The sequence below is a fragment of the Condylostylus longicornis genome, unplaced genomic scaffold, assembly GCF_029603195.1.
Source record: "Condylostylus longicornis isolate FDR11 unplaced genomic scaffold, ASM2960319v2 ptg000028l, whole genome shotgun sequence".
NCBI lineage: Eukaryota > Metazoa > Arthropoda > Insecta > Diptera > Dolichopodidae > Condylostylus > Condylostylus longicornis.
This window is the reverse complement of record NW_026577997.1, coordinates 3,825,395-3,837,782: the sequence shown is the minus strand read 5'-3', so window position 1 is coordinate 3,837,782 and position 12,388 is coordinate 3,825,395. Positions and strand designations below refer to the sequence as shown.

Here is a 12,388-nt window from a genome sequence, read left to right as displayed (position 1 = left end):
TTATCTACATATAGATTTTAAACATAAAATATTTATATGTACTCGATACTAAGAGGAAATAAACAAAAAGAGAAGCTAAAGAATTCTTCATACAATATAAAATTTGTCCAATTTACAATGTTTTATTACAAAGTTATTATTTTAAGATTTTTGTATACATTTCTGTTAAGAAATCAACCATAATTTAGTCTTTAATTTCTTTTTAGTATATGTATAGTTTTGTAATTTTTTTTTTTTTGCATTAATTTAATAAGGAATTTGATTTTGATAATACTGTATCATATCGTATGTTCGTGTTCGTATATTTTGGAATGAATTTCTTATTACCGCTAACATATGGGCTGCAGCCTCCTTATTATTCTTGTTAGGTGCAAACCTTTGTTTTAATAAATTAATTGTTTGACCACGGAAACACGGTAAACCTGTATCTAACATTAGTGATACCAATGATACAATTGCGTCTTGATACGGACGTATCGCTAAAAATGCTTGTACGCATAATTCACAGAACCATTTAAATGCTGGTGCTTCCATTTTACCACCCATAATCAATATCATTTCATCAGTTAATTTAATATCAGGTTCAAATCCAATATTACCACCAGGTGAAGATTCAAACATAAAGCCAAAATCTGAATAAAAATTTAAAAAAGAATATGTTAAAAACTCGGCAAAAAAAAAGCTTTTGTTTTTATTACTTTCGTGTTAGATTTTTTCACTGAATAATATTTGTGTTAAATAAAAGTTGTGACTGAATTAAGTATCAATGAACATTTTTAAAATTACCTATATGAATAATATGCCCATCTTTATCAATCATAATGTTCCCATTGTGTCTGTCTTTAATTTGTAAAAGATAACCAATTACAGAGTATGCAGCCATTGATTTAGTAAAATTCGCTAACAAAAACATGCAAATTGAAAATAATTATATAAGTTATTTTTAAATTACCAAAATTTATATATTTACCACGAGCTGCTTGAAATTCTTTACAGCTCTCATCACCATATTGATGCAAAAAATACTCATAAAGTCCCGAATCAGTTTGTCGACCAAGTTGATCACGAGATTTAGCATTAGGGACACATTCTATTACACCACACTAAAATTCAATTAAAAATTAAAATCTTACTTAATGTAACTAAAAAACTGGAAAAAAAATGATTTACGCCTGGTGCTGTTGCTACAACTCGATATGGAAATAAAAATAAATCTAATCCAATATGTTGAAAGATATTTTGAAATATTGTTATCACTTGCAAAGCTAACATATCCTGTCTTACATCATCGCCTACTTTGAAAATAGCAGCCTGCCAAGATTCAGCACCCATAGAAGTTTTTCGAATACTTTCTTGAGCATCCTTAAAATAAATTTTTTAATATGACAAATACTACAAATCTGATATAAACTCTTACGGGATTATTTGAAACTTCCATAGCAATTGATTCTAACTCAGAAATACCACACCTATAAACTTTAAATCTAGCCAAGTAGGGTGCTTTGGCTGCACTTTGCATTGGCGTTCCACTGTTGTAATCTATGTCGATTACCATTGCTTCTGGATTCGACGGCAAATAACAACCACTTTGTACTTTTATTTTACTTAAAACTTCTAAACAAGCTTTCTTTCTAGCTGGTCCCTTAGGAAAACTACGGATTTCTCCCGACACAGCAGTTATTTTGCCAAAGAAATCAAATTCTCTTTCATAGAAACGTTTAGCAGCACCAGAAAATCCTGAAATAATATTTCCACTAAGAGCTTCCAGTACATCGTATAAGAGGGGATCTTTGTGTAATTGATCTTCATCCATATACATATTTGTTTGCATATTCCAAATTAATTGATGAGCGACAACCTGCGAACGCTTAGATATATTTTTTACGAATTCTGAAACATAACCCATTGTATCATGTCTTAGTGCTTGAACCAATTGAGGTATATATGGTAAAACAGCTTCCGCAGGATAAGAAGATAATGTTCTTACAGCATATTGAGCTGTGAGGGGATGATTTGGATATTGACGAGAAAAATATGAAAGAGCTTGAATTGGATTAACTGGAGCCCAATTCAACATATAAATTAGATCAGGTGATTCATTCAAAAGATTTTTCGTGGTTACTAAATATTTTAGAGCTTCTGGAATATGGGACACTGAAATTGGGTCTACGGTTATTAAGCGAGCAACTTCGTCCTCGATAGACTCAGCATTACGTATTCTCTAAAATTTTCACATAAAAGTAATTTTTATTTTTAATTTCGTCTCAATTTTAGATCTTATAATTAATGTTCTTACTTGTGGTAAAAATATTGCTAAAGCTGGGTTATAGGACCAAGCCAATCTTGTATAATCTTTCCATACATTTACTTTTATTGGTCTTGCACGCCATTCATTAATTTGATCTTCTCCAGTTATGAGAAGATCCTGGCTTCCATTTGGGTTATACCATGTTATAAGAAATTCAATCTCAACAGCTAAAAGCTCTAAAATCAAATTCCGCTTCTTCATATAATCTTTATCATACGCATCCTTTTGGAAAGGTAATCTCTTCGAACGATTTGATCTTTTTGATAAGGTAGATGTTGAATGAGGAATCGTGTTATACCAACCTCCAGCGTAACTTGATGTTGATCTAGTTAACTCTCCTGTGCTAATTATTGATGCAGTTTCAGGATTTTGTTTGACTGACAGCATTTGAGAAGTTGGATTAACGTCGTTTGTATATTCTCCAACCTCTGATGCAACTAAATGCTTCTTTTCACTACGCATGGTCTGCCAGAACTTTAATAAAATAATGATATCATCTAAAAGTTCTTCTTTAGGTTTGCTTGGACATGTTTGAGGTCCACAAAAATAATCTAATGCATTACTGTATATTCTTTCGCGCAAAATATTCCGAGCTAGAGATTTGGGAATAGTGTTCCCCTGAAGTAAAGAAAGTCCACATTGCAAAAGCTTAAACCGACACCCTACCGCATTCACAGACCTGACTTGCTTTGATGCTTTTGCAATAGGCAAGCACCTATGCAAAAGTAAGCAAAACAATTCAACTTTATCGCGATTGCAGTATTTAGCAGTATCTACCATTTCGGATAAAAGTTGCAGCCAGATTGAATGCGGTGCAACTATTACAGGTTTCGGTACTAAATTACAGCCTTCGTAGGCTGCGAGTGGACTTGTAACTTCTTCTTCTTCGGAAAATATTCCCAATTTCTTGTCGAACGTGGTTTGCCATGCGCTTATCATTTCTTGTATAAAGCAAAGTTCTAAATCCTGTCGTGCAGTTAAGACCCATTGCCAGCAATCTACAGCTGTTTCCATAGCAGATTGTGTAAATAATTCAACTTGTGATGTAGCTAATATAACAAAAATATAAGTTTTTTTTTAATTCTTTCAATAATTTTGAAATTCAATTGCAACTTACCAACGGCGTGCAATAACTTTCGATTTATCCCTTGAGAATATATTAAATACGCAGTTGCTCTCCAAAGAGCCCCTCGATGTTTGGTATCATTTTTATCAGCACAAGCTGTCAAAACATCTTTCACTAAACGATCAGCGAGTCCGCATTTTTCCTCTTCACTTAATACCGATAATTGTCCAGCAATTTCACCTGCATATTTACTTCTCATACAGAGAACAGCGACGAACCGTGGAGTGTCAGACGTCACACAATTTGGTCGTTTATTCGTTGAAGGCAAAGCGTTTGAAGGATAATTGCTACTACTAACTACAGAATCAAAGGCCAGCGCCAATCCAGAATGTCGTGACAATACAGTGATTGGAATAATATTAGTATATTCTTGTAAGTGTGATTTTGTAGATTTTGGAGCCCATTTCATAGCCTCATTTACAATACCCTGGCAACGATCTGCAAAATCTTTTAAACGTCCCTCACGAGCTGGAAGAGTATCCATCAACTGCAATGTATAAGGTGTTGAGCCAACTCGAAGAGTAGGGCTTTCTTCATTTGGATCTATTGTCAAGGAATAAGCTAATAACTGAAGCACATCTAACATACACCACAAAACTCTTCTGTTCCATAGTAAGTGAGGAAATTTATCTACCAATTGAGCCAAATATTGATCGGCAACTAATTGTATTTGTTTATGAATGTGATTGAAATATACAAGTAATAACATTGCTTGGGATTCCAAAACTTGTTCACGAACTTGATCGTGGTTAAGTAAAACGTTCCTAAACTTATCAAAAACTTGATCAGCTATGCATTTGACACATTGCCACATACCATATTTATCTTTTTGTAAAGCAGTGTCACATAAGTAACTTAATATTGGTTCCAAACTGGGTTCTTCAGCATTTTCCACCCTAATAAATAAAAACTTATTCCAAATTATTCAATATTTAAAAAAATTTAAACGTTTACCTTAAGGTTTCTAACCAATATACACTCAATAAGTATGTGCATTGTGCAAATGTTAACTTATGTATCCATGCAGTTACATCTGCTGGTGGATGATCTAAGCATAACAAAATTTGGCTTCTTAATTCGTTTAAATTAACTGAGTCATTTTTTATCGCTGACGTGTAATTGAGCTCTCTCATTTCGCCTTTATAAGCTGTTTGAGATATTAACAAAGGCGATTTTGCTGCTATTTGTTGTACACCTTGATACCAATCTGCTGGCCATAACCGTGAATTAGTAAATCCCATAACGACACAATATAGCCAAAAATCTTTAAACAATTTATGTAAACGCATTTTTGGATTTTTTATCGGTGGAAGTCTTCGTACAAGAACCGCTATTACTGGAATGAGCATTCCTAAATTACCAGCACTTGAACTTGCCTTTTGTGGTCCTGATGCGTTATTATCATAAGATCGTTCACCCTCTAAACCAATTTGAACAAATAATTCAAGCAATTTTCCTAAGAGATCCAACATTTCTGTTTCTCCTTGTATATTTCCAGCTATGTTTCCAAGTGCATTAACTACTGCATCGGAAACGCTATGATATTGTTTACGATATTCTTGACTTGACGAATTGTAAGCTAATGATGCCGATTGAACAGTTACTCTTGAAAACATCTTCATTATTTCTTCGCATATATGAGGTTCACATTTTGAAATGATTATACAACCAAGTTGATCCACAATCAAACAATTTTGTTCAGATGGAACTTTACAAAATCTTTGAATAAAAAACTGTAAAATATTTTGTGTAGTTTTTGGAGTATCTTTTAAAGTGACTGCCACATGTCCCAACATTACTATAATATTCAAACTAACCAAACTTGATTCACTAAAAAGGAAAGTTTGCAATAAATTTGATATTAAATAGGTTAAAAAAATTTTCTTACGATTCACTCTTTTCTGCAGTAAACAATCTATTTGAAACATTTGCTACTAAAGCTGGTACGCAATAAGGATCTAATGTTTGAGCAGCACTTAGAGCTATACTTAAGTTTTCTATTGCAGCATCGCGCAGTGCTTCAAATGCTGCAACTCCTGATTTTACTGTTCCAACAGTTGTATGTAAATCCACAGACTTCGCATCGTTACTTGCTTGCACAACAATTTTATAAGGTGCAATTTCTTTATCCTTTTTCTGTTTAGCTATCGTTTGCGCATATAATTTTGCTAAAATTGGACTGGGGTCCACAAGAAAATCTCTTAAGTAACAAATTGAAGTGCCAGCAATATTCGGAAACTTTTGTGCCAATTTTCCTAAACCCTAAAAATTTAAAACAAAATTAGATCATTAATGTAACAAAATTGAAAGCTTTTTGAAGAAATGGAATACCTCCAAACAAACCATCAATAAAGGCATATGATCCAAAACTATTTTATGACTTAAACTTGTATTAAGTTTTTGCGATAGCCTAGAGCATAATTTATCGGCTTCTGCACAAGTTTAGTAAAAATATTAAAAAAAAAAAGAAAGTAATTAAAATTATATTACACAAAATAGAATTTATGTTTTCGGAATGGATTTGGGAAAACAAAAAAAAGCTGACTGAACTGATTTATTTCATAAATAATGATAATCATAAGTTGAAAATCAGGTTTCGGATTGAAAAGAACAAAATACAATTTTAAGACAAACTCATGCTATGAAATTCCCACTCATGTTTCCTTTTTTATTTGAATAAAAAAAATGTAGTAAATGCAATTGTTTAGTCAAAATGAGATTTTCTTTTTATCATACAGTACGAGTATTAGGTATAACTTATTTAATTTTTTCAAATAGTTCATGATCTATCTAGTACAATATTCTTGGCGTATTTATACAATCCATATAACTACTGGATAATACGTCTTGATTTTATTCCAGTTAATTTCGCTATGTATAGAAAATATTTTTAACAATAAAACACCAAAAATTTATTCAATCAAAACTTAAAAAAAAACTGCACCCAAAATATAAAAATAACCTTTCTTTAAAATATAACCTAAACCAGTTTGTAAAGAAGGAATACTATATTCTCTGTCAACTGAAAATTTTAATATCGAAAAATTTACAACATTAAATCTTTAAAAAACATTTGTTTAATTAAATGACCAAAATAAATTTACCAGTTTCATCACGAATAGCCCATACTAATAAATCAACACAAGCAGCATTAGCCATAACATTAATTTTCAATTTATTTACTATGGTTGCGGTTGGTTCTTCGCGTTTTTCCTTTTCTTGATCTTGTTGTTTACTTTGTAATTCAGTTTGCCCTATTAAAAATAAGCGTTTAACGAATTCTTGTACATCTTTTGTAAAAGGAGTTGGTAAATCAGATTGATTATGAAGCAATTCTCGCATTAGAGTAACCATTATTAAATTAAGAGTTTCAGAAAAACTTTTATAACAATAGCTTTTGATTTGATGTAATGCAAATATATCAGCCGCTTGTTCATCTAAATGTTCTAAAATTTCTTTTGTCAATAATTTCTTTGCAATTGCAAAAATTGTTTGCAAATGTTGTATACTGAAACAATTTATTTTCTGCTTTTTAACCGGTGTTTCTGTTACTCTCATGTTCGGAAATTGATTAAAACTAGAGCCAAATTTGCTAAAAAAATGTGTTGTAGGATCGTATGGCACAGATGAATATGTGTGCAAAGATGGTCGTTTCGATTCATTAATAGTGGAAGCATTTCGTAATATTCGGGATTCATTTGAAGAATCTTGACTTAAGCTTCCTGACATTGAACGTGGTATAATCGGTCGGAATTGACTCAGTGATGTTAACTTTTCATTTGAACTTCCTAAAGTTGATTCTTTATTTTTAACAACAGGCATTTCTTCGGGTGGAAATATTCTGCATAAAAGTGGAGGATCTGTAGTTGTATAACGACCCATCGCCCTTGCCAAACCAAAAAGAAGTGGTACTGTGGCTTTGCACAGTATAATTGGAGGAGGGGCATTATTACCTTCTTTACTTGATTTTATTATATTCGAAAGAGCGCTTAATGTTTCGACTTGATTCATTACAATTTCTTCTCGTAAATCTGGACATTTCGTTGCTATATCGGATAATAATGTGTTTAAACAAAAGCTAAATTTTTCGGATGAAGGTATTCCTAAAATGAAAAATCGGTAGATAAAAAATGTTTGCAGATTTTATAAGCTTTAATTAGAAAAATTAACACGTCATGTAAATGTTAATGACTCACGATCCGTTTTAACATGTTTTCCATCATCGACCCAAACTGCTTTAGGCAAAGCTTTAGCTAGACGTAAAAGATATGGAACAATTTCATCTTCATGTTGACACTCGGATTCTAAAAAATATAAACCCAAGGCTATAACAGCATCTTGACTTCTTGAATCTAGGCAAAATACTCCGACAGCATTTTCTTGTGGACAATATCGAAATAATGATTGTACCTTAAATTTAATACGTATGAATTCAAGTCTTAGAATTTTTTTTGTACTAACAATAACTAATTACAAAAAGTTAAATCAATAGTTTACCTTAATCCATGGAGTTGGTTTAATTAATGCCAAAACCCTTGCTAAACTTTGTACTGTCCTTTGAAATGAAAATCTATCTGCATATCCGTTCATTTCTACATGTAAATATTAATTTGGAGTTTTAAATTTTTATTACTTAATTTTAATTTAATTTTTTCCGATTTTACGTCATTTGGGATTAAAATGTTTTTTTAAGATTAAAACTCATTGAAAATGAAAACACAATAACTATCGCCGCTTCAAAACTGCAAAAGCGATCTTTCTTTTCTATTTGATCTAACGTACAAACTTACGAAAAATCAAAAAAAAATATTAACACAAATAAGGTATTATTTTAAAAACCATAAAAAGAAAATATTAGCTCTAAAAATATATAAAAATTTTAATTTTATTTAAAAAAATATTAAAAGTTTCGGCGCTTTGGTTTTGTTTACATCGCTTTAGCTAATAGTGCTTCTATGTTTATTGAAACAGCTGAGAGATGAATTGTCAAAAATATTTATTTGTTGTTTTTATTATAAATGTTTTGATAAGAGGACTGTCATAGTTTGACATCTGCAAATGTTTTTATTTGGAATTTCAACGAATTACGTAAGATGGCCTTCTGTTTACTAATCAATTTATGAACTATCTCCAATTTGCAGAAAAATTGAAAATGACATTCGCCGCCAGATTTTTTTGGTTTTGGCGCCATTAAATTCATTCTGATTTATAAAGAGGATAGTTGTTAGTTCTCGATTTGAAAACAATTTTCAATATTAAAAAATTAAATAAATTTCTTTTTAGTATTTTGCATATTTTGCTGTTTTGAAAATTATAAAAAATGTCAAGTCCTACATCATCTTTAAGAACTCCGAATCGGGGTAATAAAACTCCAACAAGAAATAGAAGTCAATCATCACTATCTTCTTCGCAACAAGATACTCCTATGAGAATGGGACCAAATGCTACTAACAATGACAACATTAGCATATCTCAAACATCCCCAAACCGCACTTTACCACCAACAAGTCCAGGAAGATTTGGTAGTAATATGAGTGAAATTGATTTAAGCTCTCCTCTGAATTATGGAACACCTAGCTCAATGGGTTCTGTCCGTACTCCAAGGTCTGGCATACGTGGTACACCAGTACGAGTACGGCCTGATATCAGATCAGACAAAAGAATGCGTCAAGTTTCTGTCGGATTAAACGAAAACCTTCAATCTATCCCTGAAAGTGAGCAAGATCTTCAATCTGAATCGTCAACTGCACCTCAACTGGTTATTTGGGGTACAAATGTAATTGTAAGCCAATGTAAAACAAAGTTCAAAAATTTTTTATTACGTTATATTGATCCTGCTGCAGAACAAGATGAGATATCTGAAAGTATAGATTTAAACCAACCATTGTATATGCAGAAATTAGACGAAATCCATACACTTGAAGAGCCTTATTTGAATATTAATTGTTCTCATTTGAGAACGTTTGATGAAGGTCTTTACAAACAACTAATTTGTTACCCACAAGAAGTGATTCCATCTTTTGATATGGCAGTAAATGAAATGTTCTTCGAAAAATATCCTGCTGCTATTTTAGAACATCAAATTCAAGTGAGGCCATTTAATGCCGAAAAAACTCGTAATATGCGTTTATTGAATCCAGAAGATATAGATCAATTAATAAGTATTTCTGGTATGGTTATCAGAACATCAAATTTAATGCCTGAAATGCGTGAAGCATTTTTCAAATGTATAATATGTGGGTTTTTTACAACTGTCGAAATTGATCGAGGCCGCATTGCAGAGCCTACACTTTGTTCCAATTGTAACACAAATCATTGTTTTCAATTAATTCATAATAGATCGCAATTCACCGACAAACAATTGATAAAATTACAAGAATCGCCAGATGATATGGCTGCTGGACAAGCTCCTCATAATGTTCTTTTATTTGCGCATAATGATTTAGTTGATAAAGTACAACCTGGTGATCGTGTCACTGTAACTGGAATTTATAGAGCTATACCTATTCAAGAAAATCCGAGAGCACGTAATGTCAAAAGTGTTTACAAAACCCATGTTGATGTTGTACATTTTAGAAAAGTTGACAGCAAACGCTTATACGAAGAAGAAGATGGAAAAGATCATATTTTCCCTCCAGAGCGAATTGAATTATTACGAACACTTTCACAAAAACCTGATGTTTATGATCGCTTGGCTAGAGCTCTAGCACCTTCTATTTATGAAAATACTGACATAAAGAAAGGAATTTTATTGCAACTTTTTGGGGGAACCAAAAAGAAACATACAACATTAGGTCGCCAAAATTTCCGATCAGAGCTTCATATTTTGTTGTGTGGAGATCCTGGTACCTCTAAATCTCAACTTTTACAATACGTATTTAACTTAGTTCCCAGATCTCAGTATACTTCTGGAAAAGGGTAAAGATATTTTATTTAACTTTAATATTTTAACAATTTCAATAATATAATTTTTTAAATTTAGCTCTTCTGCTGTAGGCTTAACTGCTTATGTAACCAAAGATACAGAAACTCGTCAACTAGTTTTACAAACAGGAGCACTTGTATTAGCTGACAATGGTATATGCTGTATTGATGAATTCGATAAAATGAATGATTCCACTCGAAGTGTTCTACATGAAGTTATGGAGCAGCAAACTTTAAGTATCGCTAAAGCGGGTATTATATGTCAATTGAATGCTCGAACATCAATTTTAGCAGCAGCAAACCCATCTGAATCACAGTGGAATAAAAACAAAAATATAATTGACAATGTGCAGTTGCCTCATACCCTTCTCTCAAGATTTGATTTAATTTTTCTGGTACTAGATCCTCAAGATGAGGTATTTGATAGAAGGCTTGCTACACATTTAGTATCACTGTATTATGTTTCAAGAGCTGAAGAAGAAGACACATTATTTGATATGAGCGTATTACGAGATTACATTGCATATGCACGGGAGCATATCCATCCAACATTATCAGAAGAAGCACAACAACGTTTAATTCAAGCTTATGTTGATATGAGAAAAGTTGGTGCAGGTCGTGGACAAATATCAGCTTATCCACGTCAATTGGAAAGTTTAATTCGATTATCAGAAGCACATGCTAAAGTCCGTTTAGATGATACAGTAAAAGTTGAAGATGTTGAAGAGGCATGGCGTTTACATCGTGAAGCCTTAAAACAATCTGCAACTGATCCATTATCTGGTAAAATAGATGTTGGTATTTTGACAACTGGTTTATCGACGGCAGCTAGGAAAAAACGAGCTGAGTTAATAGTCGCAATTAAAGATCTATTAAAGAAGAAAGGCAACATTCCAACAATTCCATATCAAAAATTATTTACCGAAATAAAAGAAAACTCACAAGTTTTAGTTACAAAAGAACAATTTGAAGATGCTCTAAAAGATATGCAAGATGAAGGTGTTGTAGTAGTTTTAAGCAAGAATACAATTAAAATATGTTAATACTAATTAACTTCTATTTAATTTAATGTTCTAGTTTTAAATTTGAATTATTTTTATTTTTTATTTTTTGAAAAATATACATAATGTATGTGTGTACTCACTTTATTCGAAAAACCCGAAAAAGATGTTTTTGTTTTTTTTTTCAAAATTTCAGTAACCAAATTTTTTTTATTTTCTTGCAGTGAAGCCTTATCAATTTCGATTTCCAATGAAAATTTGAATTTTCTACTTAAAAATTATTCTGAAATAAGTAAAACAAAATAATCGTATTGTTAATTCAGTATTTAAAAAATATCATTGATGAAATTTAATTAATACATAAGTTCTCCATCATGAATTACATTCTTAGAACATTTCAATATATTTTTTATGACAATTATTATTCATTATTGTTTAAATAGTACCAGTTATAGAATGAAATTTTCATTATTACAATGGAGCCAATTTCAAGTTGCCACAAAAAAGTTGAAAAAAATTATTGTTGTATGCGCACAAGGTTTAGTTGATCTACATACATATGAGGAAAGATATTTATGCATAAAAAGTCTAATCTGAGGTTGCGGGGCCTTACTATATAATTCGATTTTCGTGAATACGAATTGATTGATGCTATTTTACCATTTTTCGCATACGGGAACCGAATTAAAAGTGAGACTCCTGAACACAATATTGAAGTTATTGACTTTTCATTTTCGTGTATGTATAATTTGTTAAGCTTAACAAATTTCAACTTGGCAGAGTACGAAAAACATTTAGAAATACTAAACACATTTTACAAACACAATAATTACATTTTTAAAACATTTTATTGTTTACATATAATTAATATATATATATATAAATGTATATATTCATATAATTTACTGGTTTATAATTTTTTATCTCCTATTCTGTATAATGTCTAATAACATTATATAATTATATATTAATATACATACATAAATAAAATTATAAATATTTAAAATAATGTAAATGAAATTGTCTTTT

The 12,388-nt window shown here is 31.3% G+C and overlaps 2 protein-coding genes across 3 annotated transcripts; one reads left to right on the top strand and one right to left on the bottom strand.

Moving 5' to 3' along the window:
* Positions 1–225: 225 nt before the first annotated feature.
* On the bottom strand, positions 226–8,110 carry LOC129607665 (phosphatidylinositol 4-kinase alpha). The gene is made up of 13 exons (XM_055518806.1): positions 7,932–8,110; positions 7,631–7,844; positions 6,539–7,537; positions 5,766–5,866; positions 5,323–5,696; positions 4,389–5,264; positions 3,426–4,330; positions 2,297–3,357; positions 1,418–2,221; positions 1,171–1,362; positions 971–1,103; positions 787–900; positions 226–632 (listed from the first exon to the last, which is right to left on the bottom strand). The coding sequence occupies exons 1-13, from the start codon at positions 8,022–8,024 to the stop codon at positions 247–249; spliced, it is 6,252 nt and encodes a 2,083-aa protein (XP_055374781.1). The 5' UTR covers positions 8,025–8,110; the 3' UTR covers positions 226–246.
* Positions 8,111–8,607: 497 nt separating this feature from the next.
* Positions 8,608–11,518, top strand: LOC129607666 (DNA replication licensing factor MCM4). 2 transcript variants are annotated; one of them, XM_055518808.1, is made up of 3 exons: positions 8,608–8,657; positions 8,718–10,352; positions 10,417–11,518. In XM_055518808.1, exons 2-3 carry the CDS (start codon positions 8,755–8,757, stop codon positions 11,399–11,401), a joined length of 2,583 nt encoding a protein of 860 aa, XP_055374783.1. In that variant the 5' UTR covers positions 8,608–8,657; positions 8,718–8,754; the 3' UTR covers positions 11,402–11,518. The 2 variants fall into 2 exon arrangements, with proteins under 2 accessions (XP_055374783.1, XP_055374782.1); XM_055518807.1 differs by having other exon boundaries at positions 8,636–10,352.
* The last annotated feature ends 870 nt before the right edge of the window (positions 11,519–12,388 follow it).

Excerpts from the sequence above, each read along its gene's own strand:
- LOC129607665 (XM_055518806.1), bottom strand. The coding sequence starts at position 8,024 with ATGAACGGATATGCAGATAGATTTTCATTTCAAAGGACAGTACAAAGT. Across the intron at positions 5,697-5,765 it reads TATTGATGGTTTGTTTGGAG|GGTTTAGGAAAATTGGCACA; the intron begins GTATTCCATTTC and ends TTAAATTTTTAG. Across the intron at positions 4,331-4,388 it reads TATTGGTTAGAAACCTTAAG|GGTGGAAAATGCTGAAGAAC; the intron begins GTAAACGTTTAA and ends TTTATTTATTAG.
- LOC129607666 (XM_055518808.1), top strand. The coding sequence starts at position 8,755 with ATGTCAAGTCCTACATCATCTTTAAGAACTCCGAATCGGGGTAATAAA. Across the intron at positions 10,353-10,416 it reads CAGTATACTTCTGGAAAAGG|CTCTTCTGCTGTAGGCTTAA; the intron begins GTAAAGATATTT and ends TTTTAAATTTAG.